The following is a 24,429-nucleotide window of genomic DNA, read 5'->3' on the forward strand; positions in this document are numbered from 1 at the left end:
CCATGAATCAATACAATTAATGGCAAAGCAGGGGTGTGGAGTGCTCCTTTTCCCAAATTCCCAATGCCATGTGTCTTGCTTTACTATCCATCGGAACACAGTTTTTTTTAAAAAGAATAAGAATGAAAGTATCTATGAGATTTAAGTTTGTGATTTCTTTCCTCTCCTATGATGTCTTTGTTTCTCATGCTTTCTCTCTATTTTCCAGTATAGCATGTAATTTAAATTGATTATTCACTTCCAAACTTTATATAAAGTTATACAAAGACAAATTCCTTGTGTGTCCAATCACACTCAGCCAATAAAGAATTCTGCCTGCCTGCCTGCCTACCTGCCTGCCTGCCTGCCTCTCTATCTATCTATCTATCTATCTATCTATCTATCTATCTATCTATCTATCTATCTATCTATCTATCTGATAGTTGCATGATTAAAACAAATAAATGTTTGAATGTATTTTACACCATGATATGATCAGGACATTTATCTTGGAAGGTGGGACATATCATTTCTTATCAGAATTTAGAAAGAATACATTCTGGTTAGAAAACTCACTTTAAAAAAAATATTTCCACATATTTTTTGGAAAAAAGCTAGATATAGTCTCCTGCAGCTACTTTTCAGTTATGGTTGTGTTAATAACATTTCTAGTCAGAATCCATTTAGGTTTATTAAAATGGATACCTCTGAATATTGAAGAACTGCAATTTCTATGTGCTTTTGGGCAATTGTAATTTTATTACAAATATTGTAAAGACATACTCTTTGAAATTTGTTGATAAATAAAGTCCTAGGGAACAAGTTCCATGTTGCTTTTCTAGTAATTTCATAAACACTGATTTGCTGCCTAAAACTAAATTCTGAGGAAAAAAATCTTTTGGACTCCCAAAACTGCCTGTGTTGACATACTGTGCATCAGCTGTAGCCTCCAAATGTTCTTTATGGATAGCCCTATGCAATAGTCCAACTGTGAGATGATTAGGCACTGAATGATGAGTGCAAGGAGTTCTAATCCAGGAAAGGCCACAACTGGCATGCAACAAAAAGTTGTGTAAAGGATTTCTTAGTCACTGCTGCCACCTGCTCCTTGAGCAAGTGTCACAAGTCCAGGAAAACCCCCAAGTTTTGGACTGGATCTGTCTAGGAGAATGCCAGCAGAATGCCACCCCATCCAGAGTCAAAGATGACAAATTCACAGAGATTATTGCATATAGCATATTTAGCCATCTCATATATGAGTATGATGTTAGCATCCCTTAAAAATAATAAAAATAAAACTTATCAGTGGGCCCCTCAAATTTGGAAATGATTGAAAAAATCACAGCATGTCTTTGGATATTATGAAAAGGATACCTTATAAAGATCTAATTTCTTGGATCCAAAAGTACAAAATCTCTGCAAATAAAAGTCCCATGAAATTTTCTCACCCGTAGAACAGATAGGCGGGGATCAAAGTGGGCTCTGGCAATGGACTATTTATATTAACTTGGGTTTAGATTGTATAGATGCCCTGCAGTAGAAGGCTTACATTTGGTAGTACAATTCAGGGGCACTGGTAATATCATTTTGATCATCAGTGTTCTTTAATCATTGATTTGGCCTTAATTGGCCTAATATTTAGGAAAGAGGCCAAAATTACAGTTATTCTGTACAAATATCATGCCAATTAGATTGGTAGTTGTCTCACAACATCAGAAGCATCTAAATCTTGAGATTAGGGTCCTAGTCAAGACCTTGAGATGCAACACTTGGCTTGTTGATTTCAAGCCACAAGACTACATTGGGAGATAATTTTAGGGTATCAAACAACATGCTAAGACAATTTTTTGAACATTTTAGCATTCTGTTTTGTTAGATTTATTATTTCAAAGGTGTTAAAATGTTATAGATGATTTGTATCTAGTAAAATTGAACATTCTGTACATGTCTAATGAATAAATAAATAAATTAATGCTTATTTTTAAGCAATTAAAGGACATAGATTCATAGCACACACCATCATCCTGTCCATAATACTTATGATAACAAAAAGTATTTGTCCTACACATCATTGTCCTACCACCAGATATTAGGTGAATTTCATTAAACACTTAATGGTGCTTGCATAGATGCAAAATAGGGTAGTTCTTTTAAGTCTGTAAACTATGAGCAATAAAATCTGTTTTCTGTATGCTCAGAATTGGAGAAGGGACTTTCTACAGTTTGTTTTTCAAATAAATTCAAGTACTTTGGCCAACTCCTCCTTCACAAGTAGTCCTCAATTTACAACTATTATTTTAGTGGCCATTCAAAGTTATAACAGCACTGTAATAGCAGCACTGTAACAACATTGTAACTTAACGATTACCTGTATTAAAATCAGGGACAAAATGGATTTGTCCTTGGCAGAAGGGACAAGAAGAACAGCAAGAAATACCTGTGGTGAGAGGGAGGGGGTATCTCCATTGCTTTTATACCAGCATTCAAGTAGTAGAGTTTCTTTTAGAGTGAAGCTTTTTATCCTTTTATTTTACCATCTAATTTAAATTTAAAGAATTTGATTTTTAGCAGAAATGTTAAAAAAAATAAGTTCAAAAACACTGGGTATTTCTCTGGGAGGAAAAATACATTGAATTACATTGGTTGGATTTCACCATGACCATGTTTAGCGTAGAGTAAAATATATAACTCACTAATTTGAGTTATTTTTAATTTGCTAAAAGGTCTATAAACATAACACAGATGTGTGAATTATAATATGTTACCTTGCTGGTCCAGCTATCTCAGTTTCATGGATTTGCAAATCTTTTCAAAATCAAGATATTTCAAGTTTGAATCATTCCATGGGCTGCTTGGACCAGGTCTAGAGTTTAGCTGAACTATGAGACAAAATATTATACATTTGTTCTATATTCTACCATAATTACACATAATGACATAATTGTTTAAATGTGAAATGAGCCCTGTTATCTGGGATTAATTTGATCCTGAAGAGGTAGACCATGTCCTCATGTCTACGAGCTGGGCAATTGTGTTATGGATTACTGGTCCTCCTGGTTCATTAAAGTTCCCTTGGAGTTGGATGAGATCAAGTGGTTGTAATGTCTCCTTGCAGAATGATATGATACTGCCTACCGAAAGAGGAAGTGGTGCACATTGTTCTTGAAAGGTCATCCTTACACCAAACCATGCTAGACAACCTTTTCCCATCTCTAACCTTCACTTTTTGGGGAAGGTTGTTGAAAGTGTGCTTGGCACACAGCTTCAAAGTGCCTTGGACAAAGCCAATTATCTAGAGCATTTTAAATCCCATCTGCCCACTCCTTCAAAGCTATCAAATTAACTAAGTAATTGGAATTTGCTGCAGGGCATCCTATGTGAATGATTAAGGGAGGAATTTTCTTCTTCTTTGATCAGTGGACTGTTTGTTGTTGTTATTTTATTATTGCTTTATACTTATACAAGTTTTACTATTGCTTTGAGCTGCACATTGTTGTTTAAGATGATAAACCTTTTAAATAAATAAAATACACAAATACGCATGCACACATATGCAAAGGCAAAATTGCTTCAAACTGCAAGATGAGCAGCATATAAATTTAATAAATAAATAAATAAATTCAAGCAATTTTTCTGCATATTAATAATTATTGCCTCTACAATGTGCAGAAGAAAACCCCCTTCGATTCGCCATCTTAGCCAATACATTATGCTATTTTTCCCCATCTAGACCCTATTAAAGTTCATCTTGACATGGAGTTGTCTCACAACATGAAAAACAAATGAGACATTTTAGATGTTATTATGGTAATTGAGAAAGGGGGGGAGCAAAGTATCATTTTTACTTATTTAAAAATATGTATGCTTGGTTGGGGAATATGTATTCCCAGATAGTATTAATTGCATCCATGAATTCCAGATGGAATGAAGAATCAGCTCTATTACTTGTACCAAAGTGGAATCACACACTCTTAGCATGAAGGTTGAAAAGACTAATGCAAAGCATTAGTAATCCAGGAGGCAACTGCTTCCTTCAAGGTAACTGCTCATTTAAAAATATATATATAAGAAACAAAGCAATCTCTTGGACAAAGTACTTTTGTGTGTCTGTTTTGCTATCTTTTCACAAAGGCTGTTTTGGGGGGGAGGGGGAATTAATGATAAAAATGATGATGAAACTGATGGAAAGCCTTTCTTCAAATAATGGGTTGATCCAATCTAATCCTCTTCCTTCTTCTCCTTCTCCTTCTTCCTTTTGTTGAATTTGATACCAGATACATAAGTCATAAGTCATAAATTTATTTTGTCAAGCATATATAAGAAAACAGAAGTATAAACATAATTTGAATACATGAAAAGAGTAAGTAAAAAAGGAATATTAGGACAGGGATGGTAGGCACGCTGGTGCACTTATGCACGCCCCTTACAGACCTCTTAGGAATGGGGTGAGGTCAACAGTAGAAAGTTTAAGAGAAGAATGAAAAATAGGACTCAACATTGATAGTCTGCTGAAAACTTTTTAATCCTATCAAAATTGCCTTTATGAAGGACATCTATCAAGTTTTTTAAAAACTTTGAAATTTTAAAAGGTATTTGAAATGTTTGTTTCTTCAAGTTATTACAGCTAATACCATCATCTAATATTACTATTCTCAGAATGACATACCACATCATATTAGCATTTGGGGAGATGGGAACAAAAACCCAAGAACTTGGAAGCTGAATATAATAACAAAATATTCTTGAAAAAGAAAGTAATAAATCCATTCTTTATTACCACCAAAAGGGAAAACAAAAAACTGTTGTGTCTATAAAGTTACATTGTATTATGGAAAGTAACCATTTTTAATTCATAACTGTAGATGTGCATAGCAGCCATTCATATTTCACGAGATGGTTCACAAAAAATACATAAAATCATCTATAAAATTCCAACAGTTCAAAAATAGTAAAACTAATGAAACAGAAAACTGAAAAATAGATGAGAAGTATAGCCAACCTAAACAGAATGGATTGCCCAAATTTTAATTCTTTGTGCCTGAACTTTCTGAAATCTCTCCATTTTGACATTCTAAGAAAACTGATATCTCGGATAATATATCTCAATATTTTCTTTATGAAAAGTTTCTCTAGATATGACCTGTAACTTTAAGTCACTTAACAAATGAGGATGCAAATAGAATTCCCAGCAAATGCCTATTACTATTAATCATTGAATTGAAACATTGTGGCAATCAATAAAATGCATGGTTAAAATGAAAAAGGCAATAATGAAAAATTGCATTGAGTGAAACATCTGAAAAACGGAACACACTGCGTCATACATTAAACTACAATTCTCAATATTGATCTAGAGTAAACTGTAATCCTTAAATTAATGTGTATCTTTATTGGATGACTGTCTTTATCTTTGCTTACTATATAATTAATTAATCATAAATTATATTTTTGACAGAGTCTATGTTTTCTGAATCATCTGGGCTGGAAAATCAAACTGGAATAACAGACTTTATCCTGTTGGGATTCTCCAATAATCCACAGATACAAGATTTTCTCCTGTTTGTATTCATGGTAATTTTTTTGGTCACCATCCTGGGAAATATTGCTGTTATATTAGTGATCAGTTCTGAGCATCACCTTCATACACCCATGTTCCTCTTTCTCAGATATTTAGCTTTTGTTGACATCTGCTATACCTCAATCACTGTTCCCAAGATGTTGGCAAACTTCCTAATGAAGCAGAAAATAATTTCCTGGGAAGGATGTATTTCACAGATCTTCTTCGTTTTGCAAATTGCTTGTACAGAAATTTTTATTCTCTCAGCAATGGGTTACGACCGATATGTGGCTATATGTGACCCCCTACATTACAGCAGATACTTGACAAGAGAGATATGCAATAAAATGGTGGGTGCAGCTTGGCTCCTGGGATTCTTTTTTGCTATAGTGAATGTGCTACCTTTGCTAAATCTCCACTTCTGCAGCAACAATATAATACAACACTATACTTGTGAGATTCCTTCCCTCTTGGCATTGTCTTGCACAGATACTCTTACTAATTACATCATTCTTCTTATATCCGTGTTGGTAGTCGGTCTTATCTCCTTTCTTATCACTCTAGTCTCTTACATTTATATTATTTCTACCATCCTGAAAATTAATTCAGCAGAAGGGAGGCAAAAGGCTTTCTCTACATGCAGTTCCCATCTTATTGTGGTGTGTTTATATTATTTTACAGGTTTGACTTGTTATATGAAGCCAAGTCCAAAATCCCTCATAGATCTGGACAATATACTGTCTATTCAGTATAGCATTTTAACTCCTATGTTAAACCCCATCATATATAGCCTGAAAAACAAAGAGATCTTATCTGGTGCAGAGAAACTCTTTAGAAAGCACAGACCCAGTCTTTAACCATGAATCAATACAGTTAATGGCAAAGCAGGGGTGTAGAGTGCTCCTTTTCCCAAATTCCCAATGCCATGTGTCTTGCTTTACTATCCATCGGAACACAGTTTTTTTAAAAAAGAATAAGAATGAAAGTATCTATGAGATTTAAGTTTGTGATTTCTTTCCTCTCCTATGATGTCTTTGTTTCTCATGCTTTCTCTCTATTTTCCAGTATAGCATGTAATTTAAATTGATTATTCCCTCCAAAATATTTATTTCCAAACATATTTTGGTTTAGTTACCATATTTTTCGGAGTATAAGATGCACTTTTTCCACCCTAAAAGAGGCTGAAATTTAGGGGGCATCTTAGCCCTACCCACCTGCCAGCCCAGCAGTTTTCCTCCTTGCAGCAAACAGCAAACAGCCTGTTTCAATTTCAGGTTCAGCACAGTCTGATTAGCACAGGCAGCTGATTATCAGGTAGATCGGCCTCCCAACGATCAGCTGTTTCATGCTGCAGGGATTGCCATAGCCTATTGCCACCTCTGCACACCCCATTTTCAGCCTCCACATCTCGCTTTCAGCCTCTGCACACCCCATTTTCCACCCGTTCTGGGTAGTAGGGTTAGGAATTGGTGGAAAATGGGGCACATGGAGGCCAAAAAATGGGATATGAAGGCTGAAAATGGGGTGTGTGGTGGTGGCAATAGGCTATGGCAATCCCTGCAGCCTGAAACAGCTGATTATCAGGAGGCTGATCCAACCGACAATCAGCTGCTTGTTCTAATCAGGCTGCACTGAAACTGAAACAGGCTGTTTGCTGCAATGAGGAAAATTGCTGGGAGACAGAGGCAGATTTTTCCTCCCTTGTTTTCCTCCCCAAAAGTTAGGTGCGTCTTATCCTTCAGAGCGTTTTATACTCCGAAAAATACAGTATATAACAATTGAGTTGAACAATTAAAATAAATAAATGTTTGAATGTATTTTACACCATGATATGATCAGGACATTTATCTTGGAAGGTGGGACATATCATTTCTTATCAGAATTTAGAAGGGATACATTCTGGATAGTAAATTCACTTTTTTAAAATTATTATTATTATTTCCACATGGCACTCACTAAGGACAGTTTTTGAAAAAAAAAAGCTAGATATATTTCTTCTGCAGCTACTTTTCAGTTGTAGTTGTGTTAATAACATTTCTAGTCAGAATCAATATAGATTCATTTAAATGGATATCTCTGCACATTGAAGAACTAAAATTTCTATGTTCTTTTGGGCAATTGTAATATTATTACAAATATTGTAAAGACATACTCTTTGAAATTTGTTGATAAATAAAGTCCTAATGAATAATCTCCATGTTTCTTTTCTAGTAATTTCATAAACACTGATTTGCTGCCTAAAACTAAATCCTGAAAAAAATGCTATAGAGACTGAATCATCATTCCGATTTAATTACTATGTATCAGAATATTTGGGAGACCAGAACAAAATAATTTATTATTCTGATCTAGGTTATATGGGGGATAGGGGATGACTCAGATTTTAAAAACAGTGAACTTGTCAGTTGGAATAAGTTTAAGATCTGAGCAGCACATAATGGGATGAGTTCCCATCCTTGCCCACCTAGAAGTTGAAAAGCATGCAAATGCAAGTAGATAAACAGTTGTGCTTATCACATGACCACAAAAGTGTTTTGGGGCAACATTGGCTCCTTTAGCTAAGAAACATACATGAGCACTACCCTTTAGAATCAGATATGGATGGACATGGAAAACCTTTACCTTTCCTGTATGAAAGCAGCATGTAAAGACCTCTCTTTTCTACTGATTGAACTGGATATGAGGATCTGATCTTAGGATACAGTTTGAAAAATGGAGAGGTGTAAATATATGAAATGTTCAAATCTTACACTGTTGAAACTTTGAACTGGGTGATGGTTGTTTATTTTATTGATTGGTACTTGAATTATTAGAAATCTTATTTATTTGAATTAACTCAATTCTTGAAACTTTTTTTTTTACAATTTTCAAATCAAATGCTTGTATTATGTGTTTTGACCAACTTTTACAGTTAAAAAGAGAAATAGTTTGATACAACAATTTAGTTTTTACAAAAAAATTATAGAACAAAAATGACATATCTAATAAAGCGTTTTGTACATTTGTTTGACTTGGTAAAGGTATTTATTTATTATTTAATAATTTATTTATAACATATAATGACTGCCCTTATCATAAAGTAAACTTGGGTATTAACACAAAAGTAAATTAAAACAAGATTAAAATCAAGGACATGTGGGGAGGGCAAGGGTGGAGTAGGGTGAGGTGGGACCTGTTGTTATACGATCAGCCACCTCCACTGTGCTGTTTCCCCAAACCAACTTGCAGAGCCAATATCTTTAGGCACCTACAAAAGGGACCGACGATTGGGGCCAACATCATATCAAGGTGAAAGATTTTTCAGAGGGCAGGAACAACAGCCAAGAAGGAGCTCATCTTCAACCCCACCAGCTGGAATAATCAGAATAACAGGATTTACAGTATACCTCCTCTGCATGGGTGGTATGGGTCAATCACAATGGGCTGAGAGGGTCCCTTAAGTAACTTGTATCCATGCCATTAAGGGTTTTAAAGAGAATATCCAACTCCTTTCATTACATCTGGAAGCAGACTGGCAAACAATGCAGCTCATGGAGCAGTGTGTTATGGGGTCATTCTTTTGGGAACTCCAAAACTGCCTGTGCTGCCACACTGTGCACCAGCTGTAGCCTTCAAAAAATGTAGTACACCCTGCTTAATTGATTTTCAAGAAGACTTCCTCACATCCTCTCCAACTGGCTCAAAAAGATAAAAAGACCAAAATAAGGGGATCACATCATCTCAATTCATACTGAAGTGTTACTCATTGAAAATCCCCCCCTCCCCTGAATCTGGACAGGCTGAATAAGACTGCCTTGCTCATTCCCATCCACTCTAGTCTGTAGCTTATTAATTAAATTATTAAATAAATGTATACAAACTAACACATGGTGATTAAAGGCAGTTTAAATCATTAAAATTCAGACATAGAGAGATAAAGCGGAGAAAATGTCATAAGCTCAGTGGAAGGAGTGGTAAATCTGCTTGCAGGAGAGTATAGTACTGTCTGTCTCCAATCTTCCCTTGATTAGCATTCAACTATGAAGAGCCCTGGGTGAAATGCTTTATCTGGGCCCTTTTTGGTCCAGCTCAGAGAATAGCACTGAGATGACATTTCTTGTTAAGATTTCAGAAGTGGTCTGCCATTTTCTTCTTCTCAATACTGAGAGATTGACTGGCTCAAAATCACTAGGGTGACTTTGTGCATAGAATTCCCATTCTCCATTGTGGGGTGGAGACAGCAGCCAGAAGTGGGTTCAGCTCATGCAATCAGATGAAGGACTGAGCCTGTCAAAGCTAAATCCCACCCCCCATTGCTAGGGGCTCCCAGCTTTGCTCAGTCCTTCAGACTGTACTGTAGTGTGGAATATCTCTCTGTTGGCTTTCTACCTTTCTAACAGTTTTTTGGATATTTTGGCTTTGAAATTTGGACTGTAACCTGACTATTCTTCTGCTTATTGGACGCTTATTGGACGTTGGCTTATTTTGACAGCAAGGTGGTTTTTCCTCCTTGCCTATTTCCTCCCCCTTGGACTGTTCACGACCCTCCTTCCATTGGTCAGTAAGTGGGGATTGCGGAGCCTCGCGCTCCCGTGGGGGAGGCACTAATTATCGCTGCTTGGATAGCAGCAGCTGTGGCTAATTCTGCAGGGCCTCATAATTACTATGGAGCTGCTGCACTCCCTATCGCTCGTCGCGCCGCCATTTTGAGCCACCCTTTGCTGAAGAAAATTTCCTTGCATTTTAAAATTGCCGCTTGCTGGGTTTTTTTTGCAGCCTCAGCTGATTGTCGGACCTAGCATAATTAACAGATCCCTGGCTGTCTCACTCGCCCTTGCCGGCTGGAGCAGTATCGCCTCTTTATCGCTTATCGGCTGATTGTTTTGTTGCTGTGGAGCTTCGTGCTCCCATTACCGCTGGGGCGTGTCCTCCATTTTAATTGCCCATGCAACTCGTGGGTTTGCTGTGGCGATTATTTGAGGCTTCTGGGCTCTTCCCTGCACCCTGTAAAGGCTTGGCCATTCTGATTGCTTCCAGGACATTAATAGCTCTGGCTTTAACACTAAGTCAATAAGGTGCCTTACTTAAGGACCTTTCACCTCTCAGTAGTTGGTGGCCATTTTATTGGAGCATAGCTGAGGGCAGTCTGGGAGCGGCCATTTTTGTTTACCTCAAGGACTCTTTTGTAGTTGAGGCTTTTCTCATTCGAACCATCATGCCTAAGGCAGTGGGGAAGAGTAAACATGGCCGCAAGGCCACGGTGCAGCAACAGTCCCTAGCCATCCATAGGGATTTGGGGACCAACCCTTTGGCAGAGGCTGGCAACCCAGCTGTCCCCGAGACCACAAAGGCCTGCTCACATCGCAAGGGCTCTTCATCAATCCCATCACGTGCAATGCAACGCAGAGATAAAAGTTTGAAACAGTTGGGTGAGAGAGCCAGCAATCTTCCAGTACCGGCTCCTAATTCTCTACTATCTGAGGTGAGGGTCCATCAGCCTCCCTCTACACCAGATCAGATATCACTCCAAGATTGCCCTTTGGACATTCATAGTGCAGATTTGTGGGGCTCTGTCCCAGTTGTTACCTCTCTGACACCTGCTATTTCATCTCAGGCTCCACCCGTGCAGCCACCGCCGATCTTATCTTCTGCTCCAGTTCATACTTCTGCAGAAGTCGGACCAGCTACTGATCAGATACAGACTGTTCTTAGTGCTGAGGACATTCAAAAAATGATTGCAGCAGCTGTACAGCAATCTTTGGCTGCGCATCAATCTTCCACATCCAAACATTCTATGACTCTGTCAGTAGTATCTGGTTCTTCCTTCTCTTTGGATGGGGAGGAGGAAGACAAGTTGTTGTCTAGGGTGGACTCTCACTCCCCTGCCCCGTCTTGTGTGAGCTAGCCTTCAGCCTATGATGATGTTGATCTTCAAGAGCCAGAGTTATCAGAAGACGAGGGACTTCCTCCAGATCAACCTCCCTTTACGGGTCTTTTTCCTCAGGCTCTGTATAAGTCTCTTCTATTTAAAGCCATGAACGTGGCTCAGCTTGGGACTTCTACTCAACCAGTGCCTCCTGCGGCTGAGGGTTCACTAAATCCCTTGTTTATGGAACCACCTAAGTCTGTGACGACTGTCCCTACTCCTCCTCTGTTTATGGACATTATATGGAAACAATGATCCTCTCCCGTTACTGCTCCTATACTATCTACCACAGATCGGAATCTGAATTTTCCTCACTGCTTCAGGTTACCACCGTGGATGCCCTGGTCGTGGCATTGCTTTTGCAGTCTACGGTTCCTGGTGATCCTGAAGAGAACCTTCATCCGAAAGAGTGACGATCTGAGCAAGTCCTTCAACGGACTCATCTTGTGGCCGCCTGGACCATCCGATTGGCTGCTACGGCCTCCTTTTTTAACCAGTCAACCCTTCTCTGGCTTCATCAGCTCCAAGACAAGCTCTCCAACGAGGACTCTAAATTCAGACAAGACATTAACAAAATTTTGGCGGCAGTGCAGTTCTCTGTGGATGCAACTTTAAATGCAGCTCGCTTCACATCCAAATCCCTAGCTTCGACTGTGGCAGCCCGATGCCTGGTTTGGCTGCGACATTGGCCGCCTGATGCCCGGCATAAGTGGCGACTGACCTCCGTCCCTTTCTGTGGGAAAAGTTGTTTGGGGATCCATTGGAGGCTTTCCTAATAGAAACCAAGGACAAAAGGAAAGTCTTGCCCACGGTTTTCCATAGGGGGGAGTCCAGATACTCACCTTATTCCTCCCGTGCCCAGTTTCGCCCTTTGGAGGGGGGTTCGGGATCTACTTGTGGTACGAGTAATTTTGTTCCTAGGCAGAGGGGTTTCAGGACAGGCCTGGGAGGGGCAGGATCTTTATGACTAGACAGCCCTTTCGAGGGGGAGGGGGTCGTTCCATCTGTCGCCGTCGCTAGTAGTGCCCTCAACCCTTCAATGGGCGGCAGATTGGGCCTCTTTGCTGCTATTTGGGAGTGCACTACTTCAGATTGCTGGGTCCGGGCCTCCATTCGATCAAGGCTGACCATCGAATTTGTCTCCACCCCCCCACTTCTGTTTTTCTCCGCTGCCCCCGATCTGGTTGTTCCGAGTGTAGAGCCCTTATGGATTCGGCTATAGATCACCTCCTCTCCATCAAGGCCATCCAACTAGTGCCCCAGGATCAATTGGAACAGGGGTTCTACTCTTGGGTCTTCCTAGTACCTAAGTCATCAGGTGGGTGGAGACCTATTCTGGACCTTAAACGTTTGAACCATTTTGTAGTTTATAGAAGGTTCAAAATGCAATCTTTATGTTCTATCTTAGAAGGCGTTCGGAGGGGCGATCTCCTCTGTTCAATTGATTTAACTGAAGCATACTTTCATGTGCCCATTCGATCTTCCTATAGGAAGTTTTTATGTTTCTACTATGCTGGGAGCCATTTTCAGTATAGGGCTTTGCCCTTTGGTCTTTCCTCAGCTTCCCGTAGCTTCACTAAAATATTGGCGGCTTTAGCCCCTTCTCTTAGGCTTAGGTCAATTCGTCTCCAGTGTTATCTGGATGACATCCTTATCATGTCTGCTTCTATGCCTCAAGCCCATTCTGACCTTCACCTCATCATTCAGACCCTAGCTGCCCATGGCTTTTCCATTAAGGTGGAAAAGAGCCATCTCGTCCCTTCTACTAGGATCATTCACCTGGGGGCAATCATTGATTCTGTTGAGGGCAAGGTCTATTTATCCAGGGAATGCCAGGAGGGGCTGAGGGCTCTAGTAACTCAAGTTATTCGGTATGGGTGTGCTCCCCACTACTTCTATCTAAATTGTTAGGGAAGATGGTCTCGGCCATTGATATTGTTCCCTGGGCCAGATTGCACCTGAGAGAACTTCAGTGGTTTCTTTTGCCTTTGCAGAAGGTGGGGAAGGGCACCTCATCGACCAGAGTTTCCATCCCCAGGGAGGTGATGGCGTCCCTTCGATGGTGGTGCTCCCCATCCATTTCCAAGGGCTGCCTCTTCCTGGACCGTCACTGGGTTGTTGTCACCACCGACGCCAGCAAGTTCGGCTGGGGTACTCACTGCAATGCACAGGTGGCTCAGGGCACATGGTCGACCAGCGAATCCTCCTGCAATATAAACTGGCTAGAACTCCGAGCTGTCATTCTCACTCTCCGGGCCTTTCGTCATTTGGTGGCCAGAGCTCACGTGTTGGTACTCACCGACAATGTCTCAACAAAGGCCCACATAAATCGCCAGGGAGGCACCAGATCCCGGTTGCTGATGCTGGAAGCCAGACAACTTTGTCTTTGGTTGGAATGCCATTTGCTGTCCTTGAAGGCGGAACACATTTCGGGAGAATTGAACGTATGAGCGGATTGGCTCAGTCGCCAGTTGATAGACCACTCCGAGTGGCATTTGCAGCCCCATATCTTCCAGATGTTAATGAGTCACTTCGGCAATCCTGTCGTGGACCTATTCGCTTCACCACAGAATGCACAGCTTCCCAGATTTTTCTCCCGTTTCCGGACTCCTCAGGTGGAAGCAGTGGACTCCCCTTGGCCTCCGGGTCTGCTTTTCGCATTCCCACTGATACCCCTCTTGCCGAGGGTCCTCCGAAAGATTATTCTGGAAAGGGCGGAGATTATTCTCGTAGCCCCTCATTGGCCACGGAGGTCCTGGTTCACCGACCTCATGAACCTGTCTGTGGCTCCTCATTGAACTCTCCCGTGGCCCCCCACGGGAGATTGCCTCAGTCAGGGACAGATTCTATATCCGGACCCGCTGTGGTTTCGACTGACCACTTGGAGGTTGAGCGGAGCGTGCTTCAACGAGACAATGTCCCTCCTTCAATAATTCGAACTATCCAGGCCTCTCACTGCCCCTCCACAGATCAAATATATTTGGCGACGTGGTGGTCCTTTTGTACTTGGTGCTCCACCCAGGGCATCTCATCGCTTGAGGCCTCAGTGATTCACGCCCTGAGATTTCTTCAGGCGGGCTTGGACAAGGCGCTCTTGCCCAACACCTTACAGAGGCATGTGGCAGCGATTTCGTCTGTTTTGACTTATAACTCTCTCCAGCCTTTGTCGCACCAGCCTCTTATACAACGGTTCCTGCAGGGGGCCACCAACTTATGCCCTCCAGTTCTTCATAGATATCCCACTTGGGACCTTTCATTGGTGTTGAATTCTCTTACTGGGCCACCGTATGAACCATTATGAACAGCCAGTTTACGCCTTTTGTCATACAAAGTAGCTTTCCTGGTAGCTATAACGTCTGCTCGACGTATTTTGAAAATAGCTGCGCTTTCTATGAGGAACGATTTGTGTATCTTTCATGTGGACCGGGTTGTCCTTAGGCTCGACCCAACATTTGTGCCTAAGATTAACTCTCCTTTTCACCGTTTACAGGAACTGGTTCTTCCAGATTTCTGCCCTCACCCATTTCATCCGTTGGAATGGCAATGGCACACGCTGGGTGTCCGGAGGGCTCTTTGGATCTACTTGAAAAGGACTGTGGACATTAGTCGGTCTGAGTTATTATTTGTGTCTTTTCTTCCTGCATCAGTAGGTTCCAAGGTGTTGTGGTCGACAATTGGCTGTTGGATCCGGTGCACGATTGGTTCAGCATACAAACTTCGTTCCTTACCACCTCCTGCCACAGTGACGGCTCACTCGACGAGAAGTGCTTCGACTTCAGCAGCCTGGGCCACGCAGGCTTCGCTTCTCGAAATCTGCAGGGTGGCTACCTGGACCTCTCCTTCGCCCTTTATTCATCACTATAAGATATACAAATTTGCTTCTGCAGAGGCTGCATTTGGGCAGAGAGTCCTCCCGGGAGTTCTGGGTGAGGGGGAGTCATTTGCCCAGAGTGTTCCCTCCCAAGACTTGGGACGTTAATCTTGGGTATGTCCCACTTCTGGCTGCTGTCTCCACCCCACAATGGAGAAGAGGCATTGGTCCTGCCTGACACGCACCTTCTCGTTGGGTGGAGACAGCAGTCAGTCCCACCCTGTCAGTCTGGACTTTAATGTGTTTATTCTTCTCTTTTTGTTCCACACATCAAGCCTGTCTTCATCCTTCACAAAGCTGGGAGCCCCTAGCAACGGGGGGTGAGATTTAGCTTTGACAGGCTCAGTCCTTCATCTGATTACATGAGCTGAACCCACTTCTGGCTGCTGTCTCCACCCAACAAGAAGGTGTGTGTCAGGTAGGACCAACGCCCCTTCTCCTGGTTTCTAGCCTGGTATGTTATTCCCAACATCAAACTTCCTCCTACCCTTTTTTTTTTTTTTTTTGAGAGAGAGAGAGAGAGAGAGAGAGAGAGAGGGAGAGTTATTACAGTAGTGGCCAAAATTGTGGAAACATTTTGGGAAAAGTGCATTTTTGAGGTGTAATGGCTAATAACACCACTTTTTTTTGGAGTAGTACTATAAAATTATATATCAATGGAAAGATAATTTAATCAAGAATGCAATGCAACAAAGTTTGTTCAATTATCTGTATTCTATGAAATGTTATAACCAAATAACCAGAAAAAAGAAGTGCAAAATGCTTAGATTGATATCAGGTAGCTTTCTTTCATCTGATTGTAGCCAATGAGCATGAGTGTTTAGAGAGCCAATCAGGTGTCATCTTGTCTTGGCAATGAGCCAATCAGATCACAGTAGGATTCAGTTATTGATGTTATGTATTGAAGTTGAGAGAAGGACATTTGTCAGTGTTTTATGTGATTGCTATCAAGTTGGTTGGGGTTTTTTGTGTTATTTCACAAAAGAACTTGAGCTTGTAAAATGTAATAAAATTAAAGTAATGGTGCAAAGAGTTGACTGGTTGCCCAGAAAGGATGTAAAATAGTATTATTAAGTGAACAAGGCTACAGTTATAAAGAAATTAGAAAAAAAAATGGTGGAAACTTAACCAAAGGTGGCATTTCTAAGTTTTTGAAGAGCTATAAGGAGACTCAGTCACTACGAAGCCACACTGGTAAAGGGAGGAAAAGGTGCACAACAGCAAGTAATGATAAAAGAATTAAGAGACTGTGCCTATGTGACAGAAGAAAATCTTCTGGGTGTATACAAGATGAAATGGCACAATGCAATGTGAAGTTGAGTGCAAGGACTGCTCAGCGCAGACTGCAGGAATTTGGCCTAAAATCTAGAATTCCACAAAAACAATTACTTTTATCTCTCAAACAAAGGTTGAAAACACTAAACTGGGCTAAAACCCATAATTACCTGGACAGAGGATATATAATTTTATGGTAATATTAAAAAAAAAAAAGTGGTGTTATTAGCCATCAAACCTCAAAAATATGGTATACTTTCCGCAAAAGATTTCCACAATTTTGGCCACTACTGTATGTATTAATGGAAAACATAATTTGGTTTAATTCAAAATAAGCATTCCTTTCATATAACATACATTTTTGTGTGTGAATTTAAAAAGCAACAATAGTTCAAATATACATTTAAACTATGACTTTCAATGAAAAAAGGATAGGAAAAGCAAAGCAAAATATCTTTGACATATTTACATTACAGGTAATCCCATTACCTGAGGGTTGTGTATTCCCAATTGGCTTCTTCTGCCCTGAATTCCAGAAGGAAATAATGGTGTCTTTCTATTACCTTGCTGGAAGAAAGGCTCCCAGACATTTAGAAAATTGTGGCAAAGATACAGAGTGTTTCTTGACTGCAGCAGAACTACTTCATAAAAGGCAAATGCATGTGTCGCCTGGATTAGTGGTCAGAGAAAGACAGCATTTTTATGAATAAGACAGTTCTTTAATACAGGTTGGTTCTTCTTTTATACTCTAGTACCACATTCAACACAGTGAACTAAAAGTGATTAAGAAACAGAGGGAAACACCTTCTGAGAATAATCTAACTTGAATTACGACCGTTTAGTTGGGTTATTTGGCATTACATATAGATTGTTATTGCAAAGAACTTTGCTTTAGGTGATCAGTAAGAATATTCTGCTCATTCTTAAAGTTCAGTGTTATTCCCTTCAGTTGCTTGTAAATGCATTATCTATAAACTGGTGTTCGGAGCAAAATTAGTAGGCTGTCCCTACAGTGCTTTCTGGGGAGAAAAGTTAATCCTCTAAATTTTTAAGGCAATTTTCCCTACTTCTAAGAGGTAAAGGTGGAATATATATCATATCTATTTACACTGGATATATATCAAAATCTACAATTATCTAATATTTGCTTCTTCAAATTATTCACAGCAGATACATCCATTTAGATAGACATGGCTAAAGTAAAATAAATTATGCACATAATTCAATAGTCCTAATTATTACTAGATAGGAGGTCAGAAAAATTAAGGCTGGGAAAGGCTGGGAAAGGTAATTGAAGGGAGCCAATTTTGCCTAATTAAAAAGAGACAATAATTCTTGTTTGTTTCATGTTTGAATGTCCTGAAATCTCTGCACTCTAAGATCAGTTTTCTTGACATGAAAGTACGATTTCTTTACATTAGCATAAAGTGTAATTTAATTCAAATGAATTTTTACTCATTAATTTCCACACCAAGTGGAAGTACAACTTTGTGGATGTCACTTCATCAATGCACAGATATATAAACTGATACTAAGTACAAGTATAGAAGTACAAATAAAATTTAGAATGATTAATGAATCAAAATGTCATGAAAACTGCTAAAAGCATTGTGGAAATGAAAAACAATCTTTACATTTTGATTTTGATGAAAAAAATAGAATTGAAATGTAGAAAACTCAACATAACACATTCACGTGTAACTTTCAACATTAATTTGAAGTTTCATTATTTTTGTTTCCTGTTCTGACAGATCTTATGGTTCCTAAGGCGTCTGAGTGGCAAAATCAGACTATAATTAAAGAGTTTATTCTGTTGGGACTCTCCAATGATCCAAAAATACTGGATTTTCTTCTTTTCTTCTTCATGATCATATTTTTAGTCACCGTGTTGGGGAACATGGTAATCATATTGGTGATCAAATCTGAGTTTCCCCTTCAGACCCCCATGTTCTTCTTTCTTAGTCATTTAGCTTTTGTTGACATCTGCTATTCCTCCGTCACTGTTCCCAAGATGCTGGCAAATTTTATTACAAAGCAGAAAACCATTTCCTGGGAAGGATGCATTGCACAGATTTTCTTTTTTCTACAAACCTCTTGTACAGAAGTATTCGTTCTCTCAGCAATGGGATATGATCGTTATGTGGCCATATGTGATCCACTTCATTACAACAGATATTTGACAAAAGAGAAGTGCAACAAAATGATGGGTGGAGCATGGTTCCTGGGTTTCTTGGGTGGCATAGGGAATGTCCTGCCTTTGCTAAATCTCAATTTTTGTAGCAACAATATCATCAGACACTATAATTGTGAGCTTCCTTCACTCTTGCCCTTGTCTTGTTCAGAGACTCTCACTAATTATATTGTTCTTCTAATATTTATTTTGGCATTTGGGTTCAGTTCATTTCTTTTCACCCTGGTCTCTTACATTAATATTATTTCCTCCATTCTCAAAATAAAATCATCAGTAGGTAGGCAGAAAGCTTTTTCCACCTGCAGCTCCCATCTTATTGTTGTGGGTTTATTTTACATTACAGCATTTGTTCGCTACATGAAGCCAAGTTCAGAATCACTCATGGATCTGGACAAAGTGATCTCCATTCAGTATAGCATTTTAACTCCTATGTTAAACCCCATTATCTACAGTCTGAAAAACAAACAGATCCTAACTGGTGTGGAAAAACTATTTGGAAAATGTAGGGCCATTATTTTTACATGAAGCAATACTTACAACCCCTCCCTTAATATGCCTACAACTTCAACAATTAGAGAGAAAGAATTAATAATCCATCAGGACAGAAGATTGTTACTTTCTACATGTTCTCTGCACTGGGAGTTATGCTCTGCAATGAGATTGTGAATTTTTTCCCCACAAACCTGCTATTATCCATCTGATCATTTTTTAAAATCATTGATATATACTGCATATATGTAATTTTTTCTCCCTAGTTTGTATCTCTTTTCTCTATTTTTCCTTCAATTACGCAGTGCATACGAATCTTCCAAAACAATATGCATTGCTAAATCTATTTTATGTAGTTATATAGTAGCTGTAAGGTTAAGCAAACAGAATATGCAATATGTTCTACATCATGATACAGTCAGCACGTTTATCTGGGAAATTGGAATTTATTATTTAATATCAGAATTTAAGAATTGGTTTTATATTTGCCTATTGTTGTCACTGAAAACAGTCTTAGCAAATACTGTATGTTACATATATTTATCACAGAGCTATTTTTCAGTTGCTGTTGCTACCTTGACAGACTTTCTTGTCAAATTCCATATAATATAATGAGGGTGCCTTTCCTGCCACCTTGAAAGAGGCAGTAGTGAGGCCCCTCCTCAAGAAGCCTTCCCTGGACCCGGCTGAATTAGCCAACTATCGTCCGGTCTCCAACCTTCGTTTTGTGGCGAAGGTTGTTGAGAGCGTGGTGGCACGGCACCTGGATGAAGCTATCTATCTGGACCCGTACCAGTCGGGCTTCAGGCAGGGTACAGCACAGAAACGGCATTGGTCGCGTTGGTGGATGATCTCTGGAGGGCTCGGGACAGGGGTTGCTCCTCTGTCCTAGTCCTATTAGACCTCTCAGTGGCTTTTGATACCATCGACCATGGTATCATGCTGCAGCGGCTGAGGGGGTTAGGAATAGGGGGCACCATTCTGCGGTGGTTCTCCTCCTTCCTCTCCGACCGCTCGCAGTTTGTGTTGGCAGGGGGACAGAGGTCTACCTCAGGGCATCTCGCATGGGGAGTGCCGCAAGGATCGGTCCTCTCACCTCTCCTGTTCAACATTTATGTGAAGCCGCTGGGTGAGATCATCCGTGGTTTTGGGGTGAAGTGTCATCTGTACGCTGACGATACTCAGCTGTACATCTCCACCCCAGACCACCCCAACGATGCCCTTGATGTGATGTCCTGCTGCCTGGAGGCCGTGCGGGCCTGGATGGGGAGGAAAGGCTCAGACTCAACCCCTCCAAGACTGAGTGGCTGTGGCTTCCAGCGCCCCGATATAGTCAGCAGGTGCCATCGCTGACTATTGGGGGTGAATCTTTGCCCCCCACAGAGAGGGCTCGCAATCTGGGTGTCCTCCTGGATGCACGGCTGTCTTTAGAAGAGCACATGATGGCCGTGGCCGGGGGGGCTTTTATCAGGTTCGCCTGATTCGCCAGTTGCAGCCCTTTCTGGATTGGGACGCCTTGCGCACGGTCACTCACGCCCTTGTCACCTCCCGGTTGGACTATTGTAATGCTCTCTACATGGGGCTCCCCTTGAAGAGCACTTGGAGGCTCCAACTGGTCTAGAATGCGGCCGCGCGGGTGGTTATGGGTGCAACTCGTTGCACCCACGTGACACCCCTCCTGCACGAGCTGCACTGGCTCCCAGTGGTCTTCCGGGTGCGATTCAAGGTGTTGGTTACCACCTTTAAAGCGCTCCATGGCATAGGACCCAGGTACCTTCGAAACCGACTTCTGCCACCAATAGCCTCCCACCGACCAGTCCGCTCCCACAGAGAGGATCTCCTCAGGGTGCCATCGGCCAAGTTATGTCGGCTGGCGACACCCAGGGGGAGAGCCTTCTCTGTGGGAGCCCCAGCCCTGTGGAATGAACTGCCCCCGGAAATACGTAAGATCTCCGACCTCCAGGTGTTTCGCTGCGGTCTGAAGACCCTGTTGTTCCGCCAGGCCGGGCTATTAACATAACGTTTTAAATTGGGTATTTTAAATTTCTGGGATTTTAAATTGGAGCCTAATTATTTAATGATTTTAAATTTTAATTGTTGTTTTGTTTCTGTGTTTTTAAATAGGCTGTACACCGCCCTGAGTCCTTCGGGAGAAGGGCGGTATAGAAATAAAATTATTATTATTATTATTATTATTATTATTATTATTATTATTATTATTATTATTATTATTATTATTATTATTATATGATTCACATGAATAGATTTGCTGAGAGAAGGGACAAATGGATTTTTCTGTGTGCTTTATGAACAATTTTAATTTACTGCAAATAGTATAAAGATATATTCTTTATCATTTTTAATAAATAAATATCTTCTGAACAACTTTCTATTTCTATTTTTTAATAATTTAATGAATGTGTTTTTGTTCTCAAAAGTGTATTCTGCAAAAAAAAAAAGCCTCAACATTCATGATTTATACATAAACTACATAGATGAGAGGTTATATCGTGACCAAATTGGGTGCCAAGTAATGCATGTAAAACATCTTCTTTACAATGATTTTGTACTAGGAATCAGGATCTGATTTCAAAATCCAATTAGCAGAGCAGGAAGGCATATAGTAGATGCATGAAAAGTTCAAATCTTACATTATTGAAATGTATCCAACAATATATATTGTTGCTTGTTGGAATCTGTATACCCAAATAGTTTTAATTGCATGAATTCGAGAAGGAATGAAATATCAGCTCACGTATCATTACATTACATTACATTACATACTTTATTTGGCCAAGTATTGTTAGACATACAAGGAATGCACTCAGTATACTTGCAAAACAACAGAGGAAATAATAATACTAATAATGTGCAGCCAACAAGCGGGATATATAATAGAAAGGATAAATAATAACACTATAGCCATGTTCTATGAATCAGTATTTATACCCATTAGACAAATCTTAATAACCACTATATTTTGTTAACTCTGAGAATTAGGTGTTCAGCAGAATGATGACATGAAGAAAAAAACTGTCCCTGGGTCTAGTTGCCTTGGCATACACTGTCCTATAGCACCGTCCTGAGGGAAGGAATTAAAACAGTTTGTATCCAGATTATGAGGGATCTGCAGATATCTTCTCAGCCTTTCTCAAGCCCAACAATGTGTATGAAATACATAAATATCACCTTGGCCACCCACCCCCACCCCCACAGAAAAATCCAAGGACCTGCATAATACTGTGCTGCTGTAAAGAATGCAATCTGAAAATAAGATTATTATTTCTTTTAATCCAGCACCTCTCTCTAATTTCATTTGTTCCTATCTTGAAGGTGCTATTTTAATTTGGACAGACAATTTGCACAAACCATAATACTCTTAAAATCTTGAAACTCCATAATACTTTGTGAACGAAGCAACACTCATATAGTGAAGATGAAATGAAGAATAGAACTCAACTGTGACCTTCTCTTCCCAAGTAGATAGGATTCTCTCTCTCTTTCTCTCTCTCTCTCCTCCCTTCTCTCCCTCTCCCTCCCTCCCTCCCTCCCTCCTTCCCCCTCTCTCTCCCTCTCCTTCTCTCTCTCTCTCTCTCCCCCCTCTCTCATGCATGGGTGTGTATGCACATGTATCTACAAATCAATGTTGACTCCTGGTGAGTGCCTGGACTTATCCCTGTTGTTTTATTGGCAAGATTTCAAAGTGGTTTGCCATTTCCTTCTTCCTAAATTGAGACAGAGTGACTGAACCAAGGTGCCTAAGGCAGAACTCCAACTCATGATCTGCATGTTGTCTCCTGATGCCTTACTCACTACACCAAACTGGCTCTTATGTGGGACTTATGATGCTGAAAAATGTTTACCAGAGCAAATGGATAGTAACAGTAAAAGAGTTGGAAGGGGCCTTGGAGGCCATCTAGTCCAACCCCCTGCTCACACAGGAGACCTGTACGAGGGATTGGAACTGCCAAACTGCCTCCGGGACTTTATTCTTCTCAGTTTTTGTTTTGTTTGTTTTGTGGGGTGAGTATAATTTGGTTTAGATCAGAAAAATACATTCCATTCATTTTATATCTAGATCTAAAAAATAATAACAACAGCATTTCAAATTTATTTTTAAAATATGATTTTGTATGAAAAAGGAAAGGAAAAAAATAACAAAATACTTTTGACATATCTACCTGGATATATTTTAACCTGGGAATAATGAATTCCCACTTGGGTTCCTCTGCCCTGAATTCCAGAAGGAATAATCAGCTGAGAACTTCTTTATTATCTCATTCCAGGAAAAGCTCCCAATCATTTAGACGAGGGTGGCAAAGATACAGAGTGTTTCTCTGCTGCAGCACAATTACTTCCTAAAATGTAAATTCATGTCACCCCTGGAGTGTTGGTTACAGGAAATACAACATTTTAGTGAAGAATGCAGCTCTCAAATACAGGTTGGTTCATAATTAATTAAAAGTGGCTGAGAATCAGAGGGAAAGGCTTTCTCAGAATAATCTAACTTGAACTGCAAGTTGGGTTATTTGTTGTATATAAATTGTTATTGCAAAGAAGCTTATTTTAGATGGTCAGTAAGGATAATACTTCTCATTCTTAAAGTTAAGTATTTTCCCTTCAGTTGCATGTACAGTAAGTACATTATGTATAAACTGATGTCCAGAGTAAAATTAGCAGGCTGTACCTGCAATGCTTACTGGGGGGAAAATTAACATTATCAAATTTTTAAGACAATCTCCCCCCTCTTTGAAAAACAAACCCATCACTTCTATTGAGACATTTTTCAAAGTCTACAATCTAATATTTGTTTGTTTTTAATTGTTAGAGCAGATACATTCATTCAGCCAGATGTGTTAAAGGTAAAATAAATCCAAAACAAAATTCATTAGTCCTATTTATTATTAGATGGGTGGACAGAAAAACTTAGGTCAGAGAAGGGAAGGAAAGGGAAATCAAATGAAGGGAAGAAGCCAATTCTGCCTGAAAAGAACTGCTAGGACAATAATTTAATATTTCATGGTTGAATGTCCTGAAATATCTGTACTCTATACAAATAGATATTTATAGTATTGTATCAATCTTTTCCATAAAACCAGTTTTTCTTTATATGATATATTTATATAGCATCTAATAAAGTGGAGATTAATTCAAATGTATTT

General features: G+C 39.9%; 2 protein-coding genes across 2 annotated transcripts; both read left to right on the forward strand.

The window, feature by feature from the left end:
* The first annotated feature begins 3,927 nt into the window (after positions 1–3,927).
* Positions 3,928–6,393, forward strand: LOC132712399 (olfactory receptor 5BS1-like). Its single transcript, XM_087893626.1, has 2 exons — positions 3,928–4,017; positions 5,435–6,393. Exons 1-2 carry the CDS (start codon positions 3,975–3,977, stop codon positions 6,391–6,393), a joined length of 1,002 nt encoding a protein of 333 aa, XP_087749752.1. The 5' UTR covers positions 3,928–3,974.
* Positions 6,394–18,460: 12,067 nt separating this feature from the next.
* On the forward strand, positions 18,461–19,303 carry LOC117668781 (olfactory receptor 8S1-like). The gene has a single exon (XM_034422846.2). The coding sequence runs from the start codon at positions 18,485–18,487 to the stop codon at positions 19,301–19,303; it is 819 nt and encodes a 272-aa protein (XP_034278737.2). The 5' UTR covers positions 18,461–18,484.
* The last annotated feature ends 5,126 nt before the right edge of the window (positions 19,304–24,429 follow it).

The sequence above is a fragment of the Pantherophis guttatus genome, chromosome 4 (genome assembly GCF_059756535.1).
Source record: "Pantherophis guttatus breed Tessera chromosome 4, ASM5975653v1, whole genome shotgun sequence".
Taxonomy (NCBI): Eukaryota; Metazoa; Chordata; class Lepidosauria; order Squamata; family Colubridae; genus Pantherophis; species Pantherophis guttatus.